Source organism: Seriola lalandi, unplaced genomic scaffold (assembly GCF_002814215.2).
Source record: "Seriola lalandi dorsalis isolate HSWRI2012SDOR001 ecotype SW California unplaced genomic scaffold, Sedor1 jcf7180002054487, whole genome shotgun sequence".
Classification (NCBI taxonomy): Eukaryota; Metazoa; Chordata; class Actinopteri; order Carangiformes; family Carangidae; genus Seriola; species Seriola lalandi.
The window spans coordinates 474,484-491,218 of NW_019525040.1; the positions used below are offsets into that span (position 1 = coordinate 474,484).

The 16,735-nt window shown below is 42.3% G+C and overlaps 1 protein-coding gene across 3 annotated transcripts in view; it reads right to left on the reverse strand.

The window, feature by feature from the left end:
* ntn1a (netrin 1a) overlaps positions 1–16,735 on the reverse strand; it is a 65,110-nt gene that overhangs the window by 11,239 nt on the left and 37,136 nt on the right. For 2 of the 3 annotated variants that reach the window (XM_087175744.1, XM_023412793.2), the window contains exons 4-5: positions 9,167–9,316; positions 6,153–6,206 (exon numbers count right to left, since the gene is read on the reverse strand). In XM_087175744.1, the coding sequence (XP_087031870.1) occupies positions 6,153–6,206; positions 9,167–9,316 (204 nt within the window). The remainder of the gene's footprint in view (positions 1–6,152; positions 6,207–9,166; positions 9,317–16,735) is intronic. The other variant, XM_087175745.1, reaches the window with a different exon arrangement.

Genomic DNA, 16,735 nt, shown 5'->3' on the forward strand with positions numbered 1-16,735 from the left:
GGGATGGAAAGGAAAGCTTTGTTTTCTCATAACCCCCCTTGATGCCATCATGATACTTCCCCTTGATAGCCTTTCGTTCCCCATTAGTGTACCCCTGAGACACAGCTCCGGGCCCCGCTGAGAGCACCCCGAGACCCCCATTTAGGGCAAGGCAGTCCCCTACCGTGAGGACAAATGTTCTCTTTGTGTGTGCGTTACAAGCAGGGGAAGTGGGAGCAGTCCTGTGGCACTGTGCTAAGATGTGCTTTGGGTGTTCTGAGTACATGTAGTTACTACAGCGCTTTGTTTCCTGCCTTTCAGAGCACTGAGAAGTGCGTAACTGAGAGGTGGACCTTTGCCCCTTCTATCAAAGTGCTGTACAACCCTTTAAGCTCTAATCGTTTTCATTCGGGATGCTTCTTACTCAAGCTGCTCCACAACAGGATACAGTACTGTACAACTCTGCTATGCCCATAGATGGAAGCAAAACTAGGCCTGGGTTAAGCTCAGTTGCCAGTGTAAGATAGGTAGTACAGTGGTGCAGAGTAAAACCTGCCCCAAATATAAAAATGAGTGGTAGATAGTGCTGTACAGTAGCTTGTGTATACCCACTGCAGGTTTGCTTATTGACCCTCAACATCAGTTGGGGTGTAAGATCAAATATGTATGATCAACACTCGGCCATGGTAAAATGAAGAGCAACCATGGCTGGTTAAAGTCAATGTAAATGTGCCTGAAAAAAAAAAAAAAAAAAGGGACATATTTTAAATCAAAATCGACATCTCTGCAGAATGTAGAAGACGATTATCCAACAAGCCGATCATACCATTTTAGCAAAAGAGGAAAGAAGATACATTTCTGGAGGCGAACATTAATCTATGACAAAATGGTGCATGTGTAACGTTCAGGTTCAGTTCTTGATACAAGGTAATAATGTTTACATGAACGGATTTCAGGGTTCCTGCTTCCTTATGACACGTTCAGACCGACTTTAAGCTTGCATGACAAAACGTAGCCCTCTCACTTATTCGAGTTGGCGATATTCAAACAAAGTGCGGTGCAATCTGGTGGCACGGTGAGGTTGCCAACACAGAAGACTCGCAGGGTCATCCAGCAAAAAATTTGACCTGGCTCCAATTTTGCTGTAACGTGATGCCATAGGGCAAAGCACTGCAGTGACGAGCAAGGGCAAATTCCTTGTGGACTTTGCCATTTTTCTACTGTTTACTTTGTAACCGTTGCGACAAAAGATAAGAGTTGCTGCTGTGATCACTTCACTGAGTAGTAAAATGTTGCGTCTGAATATTATAAACCACCGTGCAGTGTATTTGGTGTATGATGAGACTTTAAAGACACCGATTGCCGAATAGACTTTCTGGATCATATTTTATAGTACCTGAAGCAACACGCCCCCTACAACACAGGCCCTTCCGATGCTTTAACGCAGAGGTATTTTCCGTCTGAATCCCTGCTTACAGCCTCTGGTCCTCTTGTAGGCCAGATGTAGCTGCAGTTAATACTTGGTGCTTGAATAAACCTGGGCAATCTGATCAGATGTTAGTAGCAGAAATTATGTTTTAAGCAACCCCGGTGCCATCGCCAGACAAGAATGTCAACATTGGATGAGTCTACTCTCCCCATGTGGAGAGAAGAGTATGGCTAAGGTTAAGGAACAGTTGTTATGGTATTTAAACTATGATGAGGGTGTGGATACGATTAGGCAAATAAAACCCTTGGTTGACATGGGGGGAAAGATCATGGTTACTGCCACTAAAAAAGGGAAAAAGGAAAGTATGACGTGCTTTCCAACTTGCTAAATAAAGGGCCCACTTCTTGCATCATCAATGAATGTTGGCATTGGATGTAAGTTGTGAGCCACCATTATTATCCAATAGCGTTGCAACCCCTGCAGATAGTAGGTTGAACTGTATTGAAGACACGCTGGAGTCAAAAGATTCAGGCCACATTCAGAGCTGCTGAAGGAGGTAAGCGGTCGCAAATACAGTGTGAACAAAATACACCCCTCATCTGTTGATCTGACAGCTACGAAAAGCAGCTGACGGTCCAAGTTTCAAACTAACCATCACCGCCACCACTTCTTTAGCAATATGGCTGAATATAAAGATGTTGTTTTTTTTTTTTTTCTTCTGTTCAGCGGCTTTTCACAGTTTCCAAACAGATAAAATCAAATGTACCCCGGCAAGTGAAATCTGATCTGAAGTGGTCTCTCGAGTCAAAGCCAGGTGTAAACAGCACACGCATATCAGCTACATCTAGACACACTTTGGATGCATCTAGATACAAGATAGTGTGAACGTGGCCACAGAGGCAGGGCGGTGAGACAAGGAGGTGTAAATGACGGCTCGGGAGGAGGGCTTTCTCCTTCAACCACACTGATTGAGAAACAAATTGCAGCAAATAAAGCATGTAATTAGATTATGGAGCCCAGTGTGCTGCCCTGCTCTGTTCTCCTCTGCACTGTGCTGGGCCGCTCACACCAAGAGCCGTAAGTTTGGATCCCGTCCAACAAAAGACGAGAGAGAGAAAGGAGGAAAGAAAGAGAGGGAGCCCCCCCCCTCCCCCATTCACCCCCACCTCTTCTCTCATTGTATTGTCAGAGTAAAAGATGGGTTTGTTTTTGGCAGACAACAGCCAGTGAAGAGGTTGTTAGAGTTCTTGACCTGATTCGAGATTTTACCCTCGGGTGGTGGTGTGCAACCGGCAACCAGTGAGATGAGTCGTCCTGCGTAAATGTAACTGATGACTTTCAGATGAATCAGCGGGGACTCCTGTTGGTTATCACCCAAAGCTTAGACACGGACAGAGGAAATAGTCCTGCGAGGGTTTTTAGTGTCATCGATGCACAGAAATTCCATGCAACAAGTTTTAAACTGATAATGAGAATTTGATACTGTGCTGTTCTATTTCTTGCTCATTGTGAAACATGTCCTTTACCATTACTTCTTCTCTCACTCTCTCACACAATTAAGCAGCGTAACAAGATCCCATGCTGACATGACTGTAAAGTGCGGTGGAGTCGGCAAGTACGGAACAGGGTGTGTGAAGCAAGACTCATGTCCAAAAAATCTAAGGAGGGGTCCGCCACAGATTGTGATCACTTCCAGCCCTAGACAACACACACACACACACACACACGACTGAACCTTGTTACCCTTATGAGCCTCATCATCGTCACTCCAATTCTCCTTCTCCTCCTCCTCATCATCATTAGTTACTTTCACATCCTGTGTATCCTGACCGGCCCGGGCGGCCATCACAGGTCATCAGCGGTTAATCTCCTCCACATTTCGTTGCTGTGCAGACGTCTCTGTCACGACCCATGGGAGTGGCGACACACACCATCCGTGACCTACCAGCACAATGTGTGTTTTGTCTGGGCCACACCATCGGAGGTATTCTCCATGCATTCCAGCCCTACGTGTGGTCGAAAGGGGGAGAGCCCTGCTGCAGGAGACAAATTAATATCCACTCCATTTTCCTTCACACCCTCCTTTCACCCCCTGACAAAAAAAAAAAAAAAAAAAAAAAAACCCCCCCCCCCCCCCCCCCCCCCCCCAAAAAAAAAAAAAAAAAAGAGAATACCCCCCACCCCTCGCCATCCCTCCGTGAGTGAGGCACAACGAGACACCTGCCTCACAGCTGTCAGCCTGACACTGTCCAGTATCACACTCACGCACACACTCTTGAGCAGACACACATTTTCCCTTTTCACCTTTATTTCTAAATTAATTTCTCAATTGATCATTAAATCCTTCCTCATTTCTTCAGCATCTTCTTCCTTCACTTGCCTTTTAGCCACCAGACCGTTTTCTTCTCCTCATCAATCTACATCCCTTTTTAAAAAAATAATTTTTCCTTGTGGTTTTTTTTTTCTGTCCTGTGGTTTTGAGATTGTCCTCTTTCCGTTTCTTCCTCTTCATCCTCTTTGTTTTTCTATTTTCCCAGCCTTTCTTCTTCCCCTTTCAATTCCCCTTTTCAATTCTTCCTCTTGTATTGTAAATGTGTCCACATAAAAGGTAATGTGTATCATCAAAATATATATATACATATAATACATATATGTATATATATATTTGTTACTATATATTTATTGCTGTATTGCTTTGTGTAGTTTCCTTCCATGTAAAGCGCTGATGTACCTCAAAACTAAAATTCTTAAATTCTGTTCACCTCCTCCTAATGCTGCTACTACTACTAATAATGATATATAAAAAATATACAATAATTCTACAAATTTAAATATTAATATATATTCCTGCAGGTACTGTTGATGGGTTGAGGTAGAAAATATTATTTAATACTATAATACAATCACCACATCTGTTTGCCATCACATTTCAGGTGATTTCATCACTGTTGCCGAGCAGAGGTGCGTTTGCTCTGCGACCTTCCGAGGAGGCTCAGAGGGTAATGTATGCATCCTCTGGGCCTCAAGCACCGGGTGGTCCAGCGGGACCCTCAGCTACTCACGATTCTGACATGACCAACGCAGGACGTCCATCAAGGTGCTCCACTTTGCAATCTGCTTGGTTTCAACCTCTCTGGGCTGAACAGACCCCTGCCCATTATACATATGAGAGGGGATTCCCAGGACTCTCGACTGTGATTAGATTATCTGTGGCTTCGAAGCCCAAGTCATTACACAGTCTCCTCCAGGTTGTGTTTACGTTTGTTCAATGACACGGTTTAATAAATGGGATTATAAAAGGAAGATTTTTGCAACAAGATGTAGCCACAGGCAAAGATTTCACATAGCAACAGTGAACTGGACGGAGAGGTATGGTGACAGGTTTCATATAAAAGAACATAAATATCCATAAAGGATTCTTTCTGCTTCTCACTCAAATGCTAAAATAGGAAATAAATCATCTCTTTGCATTTATTTAAGCTGATAAACTAATACAGGTCCTCTCTCACTTATCCAGTAATTCCTCAATGAGGTGAAGAAAAAATTTCCTACTCTCCAAGAGTGGACAGATTCCTGACAAGGGGGCCCAGAGAAACTCCAGATATTCCAGCTCGGCACCACCCACAGTGTTATGTGAAGACAAAGCGTGAAACAGAGGGAGACGAAGGAGGTGGAGGAGAGCGAAAAGAGACTGAAAGAGAAAAGAAAAAAAAGGTGGAGGAGGGTTGGGGTCGCGGGGCATGTGGGGGGGGACCAGCGATATCCTGACTGTGCTGTCAATCGAAGCTGGGGACCTCGGAGGGCCCAACCAACAACAGCTGCAGGAGCCTCTTACACACACTCGCATACACATACGCGTATACCTTGGGCCTCCTGCAACTTCACGGGGGAGACCAGAGCAAACAGATGAATCAAGTTTTTCCACCATGAGGACAAAACACGGCGCTTATTGCAACAGGGTCCGCGCAGGTATGTCTGTTTAGTACTGTCAAAGCAAGATACATGTTTTTGTTTCACATTTTTAAATCACATATTGAATTTTAGACATGTCAGGCTCATGCACTGACGCATTAAAGAACAATTATCATTATTGAACCTATTCTGACAGTTTATTGTTATATAGATTTCAGGTCATATCATCTGATGTACCTCGACTAATCCTGATGTCATATCCTGTCCTCACAGATAAGACGATAAAATCCACAACGTTACAGCAAAAATTTCAAACAGGAATCATCTGTTGAACGGATGGGGAAAAAAAAAATAAAAAAAATAAACTGAATCCTACGCTACATTACAAGATCCAGTCCCCTCAGTCAGTCCTTCTCTCACTTCTCTGCATTAGAGACTGGGAAACGAGGGAGTTTGGAGAGATGAAAAATCATCAAATAAAACAAACTGCCAGCCCCCAGTGCTGCACGCTAGACCAACATCCCACTGTGCCGCAGTTAGACTGATTAATCGTGAAAGTGTGAGAGATTAAAGGGGGCACATCCCAGGGTTGCTGCTAATGGATTTAATATTCATGAACCCCTAATAAGGAGGGGGAAGGCAAGAGGGATCCAATTTATCCTGCAGTCTGTTTTTTTTTTTTACACTTGTGGCCTGGAACTGTTGGAAAATGCCATATTAATTTATGTACTTCCATAATATTCACATCATCCTTCCCTAGAGGCCTAATGTATTTGTGTGGATGTGTAGCGGCTGTTGAATATAACTTTATATAACTGTCAACTGTACTCACCTGATGGCTCCTCTGTGCTGCTGGACGGGGTTGTGGGAGGTGCAACTGGAATCTCTACTCGCAGAGAAAACATACACACAAAGAAAGATCAGTTTCATTATTACTTGCATCTGACAGTACACATGTTTTTGTCTTTGTGCGCATGCATGGTGGTACAGTATGTGAATGTGCATATTTGATAAGGAAGGATTCAGGTAAAACAGCTGAAAGGAATTGAAATATGTCAGTTTTAGGGCCATGAGTCTCTCAATGCTCGTTGAGTTTCTTTTTTCAACAGACGAGCTTTTAGTGTGAATGCACAATTGTTATGCTTAACGGTTGGCTGCAAATTCACTAAATACCTCATACCTCAAATTCAGTCATAATGGCAGTGCAGGGTTTCCTGTCCGGTTTGAAAACACTGAACATGTGATTTTGTGTCAACTCTTTACAGTCTCAAGTAAAAGGTATAAGATGCTAAGAAAGCCTCGAAAAAGACATTTGTATAATCTGGGGGTCAAGGTGCAAAAATATACATTTTAAGTTTTTGTGCAGTTCATTAAGGAAGATGTTTTCCCCCTAGCTTTTATTCATCCTACTGTTAAATTATTATCTTTTTCTTTCTCCAATCCTCATTCTTAAATTTCAAGCCTCTATCTCAGACACTGTCAAAGTTCCTCATCCACAAATTTCCTCCATAACTATATCTGACCGATAACAGGCCTGCAAAGTCCAAAGGGATGGAGAAATCAATTCTGTGAAATGAGCCGAAAGCTTTCAGTGTGTCGCTGCTGCTGCTGCTGGGCCGAGCAAAACTGATGTAGTTATTTAGTTCACTTTGGACAGGGATACGTTACTGAAACAGTGAAACAGCAACATTTCAAGTTACAGCAACTGAAAACTGTTTCATTACATTCACGTTCATGACAGTTTCATTTCCTGCTTTAATTCCCTTATGGAACTTTCGTCCTGCATTCTACAAACCAATTGGCCGTTGGATGTTCGATAGAGGTGGCATACGGATAGAGACACCGGCCATGAACCACAACTTCCAGGTGGGGACCTTTGCTTCATTTCATTCCACATCTCTCTGCACCCTAATTTTGTTTCATCTCTTTACTGTCATCTGTCTGATAGAGGCAATTTTTTAGTAATTTGAAATCATCTACCTGTTGACTCTTTCAACACCAGGATCTCAGTTGTATCCTGTCCTAGAGTTTTAATGGGGTTTATTTATAATAAATATTGTTAATCACTTTCAGTGTATCTTACTTCATCCAGTTGGTATTTCTCTGTTTCATCCTCCTCCCTTGCAGCCTGCTGCAGCGGTGGCAGTTTGGATTTCCAAAGACTTGATTCTCTCAGCCTTCCTTCATACTCTGCTGTATTCATGAGTGGGTAGGAAGCTGACACTCAGAGAAACCATGCACGAAGAACGGCCCTCTTATCTCCAAAGGGGCAGGATGGCAACAGAAGGTATAAAACACACATAATGCCTTTTTTTATGTTATTGTGGACAGGAGGGAGAGAAGGGGCTCATCAAAAAAAGTCTTTGGAGAGCAGCGAGCGTGGGGGTGGTGGTGGGGGGATACGAGGACAAAAGGCAAAACCACAGAGATGTATCAAAGACACATGCAAAGAAACGACAAACTAAGGGAAGAGGTGCACAACAGCGGTGGTTACAGCTGTGCAAAGGTTTGTGTATAAGAGTTTGTGTATGAGGGAAGAAAGAAAGAATCAAGTCTTTTGATCAAGTCAAATCAGATTTTCTCAGCGGGGATCGAGGGAACCTTGTTCCTACTTTCTGAACGTACACAACATTTACGTCAATTGTGCACCATAAATCAGAATCTGTGGAATGATGTGCACGCCCGTTGTTGACTTGTAGACATAATGAGGCCTTCTCCCATGACGAATTGGTCTATATAATGACAAGAAAAACAATCACTGCCAAAACAATGGCGCCTGAAGCCCAGAGGTCCCGTTGTTGATCAGCAATCCTCCATCAGTATTCGGTCGCCACGCGTGCCAGTTTAAATAATGAGCCTGGTTCTCGTAATTGACTCGTGTAGATTTATGGCTGACAGCGCTGGAAGGTATACACAAAGTCAAAAATATAATATGACGCTCTATTGAAAGGAAACTTGGCAATAGCTGTTGCTGAATCTCACAGAGGGCTGTTACAGATTACACTAGACTACACAGCGATCATCAGAGAGGGACTTTATTTTACAGGGATCACTGTGTGTTTGACACCTCAGCTCTGACTTAACGTTCCCAGGAAACAAAGATGTCTGATAAGATGATTTCATTTATTCCTTTATTATCAGCCATACATATCCATGTAGAGATTAATCCTCATAAGAATTTCATTCCTTGCATCTTCTTATGATGGCAAGAGCCCCAATTAAAGCACATTGTTTGAAACAAAAGAGCCAATCGATGTCCATGAATTGTTATTAGCTATGGGGCGTTAAGCCCTAAGGCAATACTGTACTTTTTCAGCTTTAATACCCAGGACACACTCTGGTTTATAAATGGTCAATGGATACTGAGGTCAACTCTGATTTTATAAATCACCAAAATCTTTGTGCAGTCATTATCTAAGACACTTTGGGGCTTGGAGATGCTTGTGTTAACAGCTCTGGGTTTTTAACTTAGATTTATGGAGACCAACAGGCCGGGAGGGCTTTGCTGCCGTAACCCTGAGGTTCGGTTTAATGGTGTGTTTATTTAAGACAGCAGATAAACTGGTCAGAAAACCGAGAGTCGGATACTAAGCACTTGTCTGAAGAAAAGGATGAGAGGATTTAAAGCAGCGTAGGAGCGTCTGCTGTCATAGTGTGTGTTTTGCTGTGTTTATGTGTTGGTTTGACTGTGCATGATTTGAATATGCACATATGTGTGTATGTGTGTGTGTGTGTGTGTATCATCACACATTGCAGTGTCAGGTGTGCCCCCTTCCTTTCAAATGTGTGCAATAGACCATATGGTCCCAGAGTGAGGCAGATGCGGTAAAGACTGGTTCCACGTACTTATGCAGGGGGCAATGGGCGAGCGGCTCTGCTGGTAGCCTTTAGCACAGCGGTTGCACGTGATACCAGTCACGCCGTCTTTACAGGGACATTGTCCTGTGGTTTGGTTACAGGTTTTGCCAGCAGCACCCACGGGATGGCAATCACATGCTGTGAGGAAACAGAGGAAGAAAGAGAGGCAAAGTGAGTGGTCACACACACACACACACACACACGCACGCACACACACACACACACACACACACATGTGGGGAGATACAAACATATACTGTCTATAGAAAGTGCAGGTGGGTACACAGCAGCAACGACAGCAGTGGTGGCAACAATAACAGGGTGGTGAGAGGCAGGTGGAGGCGTGCACAGACAGACAAAACCTTCTCAAGTTCAACATCGCAGCGAGTGTGGCGTCATGACCGAGAGAGCAACACATCCTCAGAAGTCCACAGGCATTTCTTGACATTTTGACGCTGTTCGCTAATTGGCTAATTAGCATGTAGCCATCACATTTACCATAATTACAAGCAGCTAAAACACAGTATCAGCATAATCTTGAATCAAAATTATCTGTGTGTGTTTGTGTGTGCTGTTTGGCCTTGGTGTGTGTGTGTGAGTGTGTGTGTGTGTGAGTGTGTGTGTGTGTGTGTGTGTGTGCGCCAGTATTTGAGCGCACTGTGGGGCTGCAGCTGAGTATGTGAGGTAAAGAGGGTTGTGCATGTTTACAAAATGATAAAATAATGGAGGATAATCCTAATTGCCTGTTTCTGATTAAGCTTTGAACGTGAGCCCAAAACGTCTGTCACACTTCCTCCCAAAACTTGGGGGGTCTATCGAACACATATGCTTCAGGAATGTAATCATTTTACAATTGCTTGCCCCCAATCCGAGCCCTCGACTTATTTCACAGCCAAACCCTTGTCAGGTTTGAATTCAGTGTTGAATAATAGTTGTCTGAGAGTTGTTTCTTTTCGTCTGTTTCTGTTCATAAATAGTAGTGACTCCGGCAAGAGGAGTCCACACAAGTCCGTACAGTAAATCCTGACAGTCTAACCCGGACCAGAGCAGCCGTGATAATCTATCACCATATCCACTTCTTTACTTGAAAAACCTACAAAGCCAAAAATGCTGTTTGTCACCAAACTCTCACCACTATATTCCTCATTCCCACAAGTGTTATATTTTCTGTTTATTTCCTATGGAAAACCGGTGATGCTGACTCTCAGCCCCAGGGTTGGGTCGGCTCTGATCATTCGCTGCCCCTCCCTGAAGATTTTTTTTTTTTTCTGCGTTGTGTCACTTGTCACTCTGAAAGCCTTCAAAGGCGAAGCTGAATTATGTACTTTGAGGTTTGTGGGGGTATTTAGTGGTCTGGCCTGTTTTGTTTTTAACCACACAGACTGTTCAGCCCACAGTACAAAATGAAAGCTTCAAAGCAGTCTGTTCATTTCAGCCTATTGCAGTGTTTAATATGTATAAACGCCAAAGCAATTTTCGACTAATAGTGAAGCTTTATACACACAATCAAAACCGCAGGTTTCTACTGTATGTTAATTGAATGGATTAAATAATATAATGTGACTGTTGGAACAGATGTTATGTTATTGTTTGGGTGAATTTCATTTATCTAAAAAACAAAAAAGAACCAACAAAAAAAAAAACGCTGTCAGTGTCAGTTCTAATGCAACGTGTTCTTTATCTTTACTTTGACCTAGAGTGTTGATACGGTTGTTATTCACTCAGGCTGTATGAGACACGAGCTCTCTGGGAGATCCATATTACAGCGGGCCTCGGGGAAAAGACTGCTGTAAAGTGGTAATGTAATACGGTATCTGTTCTCTTTACGATTGACCTCAGACTTTTAGGAAAAACATAGTTGTTGCTTTGTGAGGTATTTTGACAAGTGAAGTACTAGAAGACAATGCTATCCTCCAGGCTGAAGGACATAATTTTGTAGGAGGCTACGCATTTTGGCAGGCCACCTCCTCCCGCCTCCCTATCACACGCTCTCTGGCTTTTATCTCTATTGCCTGTTTCCTGTGATTCAGCTTCTGTTGCTGCTCTTATCTCTCGTCGGTGTGTGTGTGTGTGTGTGTGCGTGTGTGTGTGTGTGTGTGTGTGTGTGAGTGAGTGAGTGGGTACTTGTGCTGCTACTTGTCCCTTCTTATCAGACTCAGAGAGCCTCCTTAAAAGTGTGTGTACCTATTAGCGCCTTTATCAGACCAATCTGTCACTGCTTTCGTTGCTTTAGTTGTGTCTAACTGAGGAACGGCACACACACACACACACACAGAGTCTCAGGAAGCCCAATAAACAGCGTGGAGGCCACTCCAGCACGTCCTCAGGCCTGTAAATTTAGGAGTATGTCACAGGAATCTAAGGCACAGGTGGGTAAAGTGCATTTCTGGTTGGAGCTTCAGAAAGTTCAGGTTATATTTTTAAGAGCATCTGCCTGTAACCACGGCTCAGAGCCTCAAGCGTGCCAGTAAATCAAGGTGCACAGCACATGGTCTACAGGTGGGAAGCCTCCCTCTCCTCCTTCACATTCGGTCCACCTCATCCACTCACTGACTCACTCTCCGCTTAGATGACAAATTGTTGGCTGGATGACCCACCTGCTGGCGAAAGGACTGGTTTACTGGGTGTGTGAGCGAGAGTTCTGGTGATAAGTGTATGTCCACTTAACGGTTAAGTGGCTGTGTGCTCTGCTTCATGGCTACTCCAGATGACTCAGGGAGATATGGGGACAAGAGAGCAAGAGGCCCTTTCTGTTTCAACATGTCCAGCGAGGAAAACTGGCAGAAGTTTATGATAACACGTGTAGGTGTGTGCATATAAGGGAGTGTGCGGTCTTTTCCCAACAACATAGATCTGAATCTCAAGTATTAGTCCTGTATAACTGTCATGCCGGAGAAAGAATGAAAGATGTTCTTGGTTAATGGGGAGAGTAGAAGGCGTTTTCAAAGGAAGGCAGTCGCGCTTACGACTGAGATTGCACAATGTGAGAATTTTGAACTCTGCCAATTGTTTACCATGAAGCTGCTGTTTGAAGTCTGCTCCCCCCGTTCGGTTTGTGCGCTCTGTGCCAATAAGAAGTTGGCTCTGGAGTGAAGCCAAGCTACTCGAGTCTGTGTTCTATTATAATTAGGTTTCTGCTCCTCCACAAGTATCTTCGGAGAGCAGAAAGAGACAGTGTTATTGGGTTGTTGCATCCTGAATAAGCAGCTTTATAAATGGCGATGTTTGGAGTTTTATTGATCAGAATAAGAGGCTGCGACGGCCCAAACAGTGATTGCTTTTGGCCACCGAGTGTGACTAAAATGTTGGACGTGAGCTTATTTTGTGAATGGTGTTTGATGCACATGTGTGTTGTTCTAATTGAAAACACACTGATATCAGTGCACCCTCGGGGAATCCAAAGCTAAAAGTGAAGTCATGAAAAACAATATTTTTCAAATCCCAAGCATTTTATATGTGGTGAATAGAAAAAAAAACTATTGTGTCAATGGAAGACATATGCTGGGGAGAGCGGAGGAGGTTTTTTAACATGTTATTCTGATTGAAACAGACCATCCCTCAATCAAAGCCTAATTTTCCTCTGTATGCAAAATATGTTCCTCATCATCCCACTGACCGATGTAATTTAATGATGGTTTAAGTTCAGATTCGAATGTGAAGGCATGAATTCAATCCATCAGTCACAGAACCGATGCCAACCTGTTCAAGCTTGATCTTATTAAGTTTAGCTTGTCCTCTGAGGAGGCCTGATCAAGAGCAGCATTCGTTATTTGGCAAAGACCTCTCGTGCAGTTATTGTTGTCGTTCAATATACTCTAGGCTCCGCATCGAGATGGGCTCTGTTTAACTTTTAGAGACAGGCTTTTTAAAATGAGTACCAGCGTGACAAACACGGCTAACACACAGCTGATTAAACTCTATGTAGTTATCACTGCAGAGTGACATTTGTTATCTCAGTTGTATGTCACAAGTGTTTTTAAAAGACCACCTAGGGTGCTGCATCTCTTGGTCTTTTTAATCTCACTACCACCTCTTCAAGTGTAACTCATGCAGTTCTATGTCAAATACACTCACTTTGTTTTATTCAGATTCCAGTTAAATACACAAACAAGAGCTGCTCGAAACGTATTCTGTGTTTACACTCTTACTCAATGAGGGGTGAAGTTATAAATTTCGCCGTGTAAATGTAGCCACCGGGCTGGGCTCACTTTCTGCGGTGGATAAGCCTCTGCGCTCTTTTACTCGTAATGGCCTCCTATGGAAATGAGCTGCTTTCTGGGAGGATTGTATTACGCATATAAAAGCAAACTCTTGTGCTCCTCGACCTGCCCCGCGCTCCTACGGCGCTCATTCTCTTCCAAAAGCCACACGGCAGAAAAAAAGAAAAGGGCTCTTCTCTTTGAATTCAATAAATAATCAAACCTCTTTAAACGCTGTCACTTCGGTGCAGCACTCACGCTGCTTGAGGAGCAGACAGAAATTAGTTCTGCTGTTTGAGTTTCAGTGAATTATCTTGAGTTATGATGTGGTAAACCTGAGAGAATTTGGCAGGGCAAGACTCTGACAACATAACTTAAGACATACAGGTGTTTGATGTAGGGGAAAAAGCTGTGTGTGGTAACTTTAAGTTCATTAACAGAGCGAGAGAGAGAGAGAGAGAGAGAGAGAGAGAGAGAGAGAGAAAGAGAGAGCACGTAATACAATGACTCACATCCTTAAAGTATTCATCTGTAACTTTCCAAATATAGTTTACAAAAATGTTTTAATTGGCAAAAAGAAGCAGTTCATGCTTCGTATCATTTGTCAGCGTGGGGTAATTACCACAAGCCTTTATTGTAAGTCTGTTTTGATGTAACTGAATACCTCAGTAGAGCTTGGACAGTTTTTGCATATAATTACTGGGAGGGCTGGGAGAGGTGGGAGGTGCATAAACTCTGGCAAATTTCATGGATTAAATTGAACCAAACCATTTGGGTAAGCTGACAATTTTATAAATGATGATGAAATGTGTTTATACTTTGGTTGGTTGAGGGGCAGCAGAGAATGTGAAGGAGTCCAGAGCGAGTCTCTAGTGTGGGTGAGATGATTTAGTATTTACAGGTTTGGAGACTCTGATATAATGAGTATGTGACATGACTGCACTCCTGCTATGAGCCTACGGGACTGTAATTATCATATAACAATAATATTAGGATATGAGGATTTATGGAGCAAATGTAACACACTGACATCTTTTTCTTTTTTTTTTATTAAATCAATTTTACTAAAATTGTGCTTGTTAGTGCTTACGTTGAGTAATGAGAATGAAACTGATGATGATCAGAATAATGATTAAAGCTGTACCTAATCACTATTTTCATTATGGATTATTGTCTTGAGATTTTTTATTCGATTGATCATTTTATCATTTGGTCTATAAAATGTCAGAAAATAGAAAAAAATGACCATTGCAAATTTGCAAATTTTTTAGAGCACAGGGGGAACATCCTCAAACGGCTCGTTGAGTCCAACCAACAGTCCAAAACACAAAGGGTTTAAATTAACATGAATATAAAACAGGAAAGCAGCAAATTCACATTTACGAAGCTGGAATATTTTTGCTTGCAAACAAGAGACAGTTTGATTCTGTTATTTCTTACACTCTTTATAAAACTGAAATAGAAACATGAGTCTGAATATTTTAAAAATGACTGAATGTTGCATGTACACATCACATTAGCAGCGAGACCGAGAGCACCAGGCGGAGTCAGAAGAGAAGAGAAAACCAGCCTGCACAGAGACAGAGTTCATGCATAGAGGACAGATGAAGATGAAGGAGGCCAAGTTCCTGTCAGGCTCCAAGTCAGTAGCACTAGTTATCAAAAAGTTCTTACACACATAAAATATCGAGCCAGCCCCACATATCCAGAGGCACATGTAGTATACATAATCAGTTTACTCCAGATGCCAGAGGTCCATACAGGTGCATTTTTCACAGCTTTTTGACTCACTGTTTTGACTTTTACTTCATGACTCATTTATCCAAAGTTTCCTAACATCAAATTAGTCATCATCATCGTATGAGAGCAGATTTCAACATCAGTGGAAACTGAATTTTTCTCATTGCAGACAGGCTGTTTTTCTGGGGTATGGTAAAAATCATTTTATCGTTACATGAACTAAGGCTGTTTTTTTTGTTGTTTTTTTTTTTTTTTTTGCTTTAATTCAGTTCATCTGCTTCAGAACATGGGAACCGTTAATGCATTTGTTCTCTTCTGCCTGCTTGCCTCCAAGCTCTCTCATTTCAGTGGTTAGCACACTGAGAGACTTGCCAGTGCAAGCAGGAAAAAAGAGGAAGAAAAAAGTCATGAAAAAAAACAGTCTGCAATCATGGATTCATCATTTGTATGCTGATTGAAAATGTGAAGGTCTCTATCATCTAAAATGTGTAAAATTGAGAAAATTGTGATATAATGATAATTAAATGATAAATTCAAACATGATTCCATTATTTACCTGAATGGAATAAAAGCTGTATTTTGATGCACATCTTACTAATTAGCAGTTATGCTTTTATGCTCCAGTTTGTCTACTGTATATTGTAAAGTGTCTCTCTTGTCTACAGGCGCAAAGAAACAAATGTCTCTTAATTCTGTGGAGAAATGCACAGCACGACCTTGAGGCATCTAATTTTTCCGTTGCGAGAAACAAACCCCCATGAAAGTGAGTTATGGGATGCTGAAAGAATCAAGTCTTGGACACATGAGAAGGGATGTAAAAATAACAAAAAAAAAAAAAAAAGAGGTTAAATCTCCACAATTAGCTCGCCCGGTAGACACAGCAGAGGATAAGGGTTAATGATACACAACATCCCCATGTGATGAATGTCTGTTTGCATTCCTGCTCGACAGGAGAATGGGCCCAAAGCCACAGAGGGTGTTAATGTCAGTTTAGGAATATCACTCATGAGCGGCTGCAAGGGTGAATAAATGGATGCATTTGTCAGAGAGCTTTGTTATGAATTTGCGTGCATGCAGAGAATGAAACGTGCTTGAAATGGTTGCTGGATGTCAGGAATTTAATGAGACTAAATGCGACATGTTTGACAAATGTTTTTATTACAGCAGCACTAAGTATGTCATCATGGAAAAATGTACTTTCCGAAAAGGGAAAAGGTGCAAATTGGGAATTGATAGATTATTTTCTCGTCTCAACCGACATCAGGTTTTTTTAATTTTTTTTTTTTTTATGATGTTTTACTCTTCAGACATGCCTTCCATCAAACTGGCAGATTTGGTCAGTTTATTTATTTACTCCCTGGTGAATGATATAAGAAAACTCAGGCTTAAACTGTCAGCAGGCAGCTAATATTTCCTCATGCGTTGCCTTTGGAAGTGGGCGCTCTGAAACCCTCAGTCAGGTATGCGTGTATTTCTGTGTGTGTGTGTGCGAGCTGTATCTTTACGGAGCGACTCTGAGGTGTCTCCGGGCTTGTTTGCACAGGGATTCAGCTCCTGTTATCTTTCCCTGCAGCAATAGAAGAGGTGAGAAAACATACCCTCTCTCTTTTCTACCCCC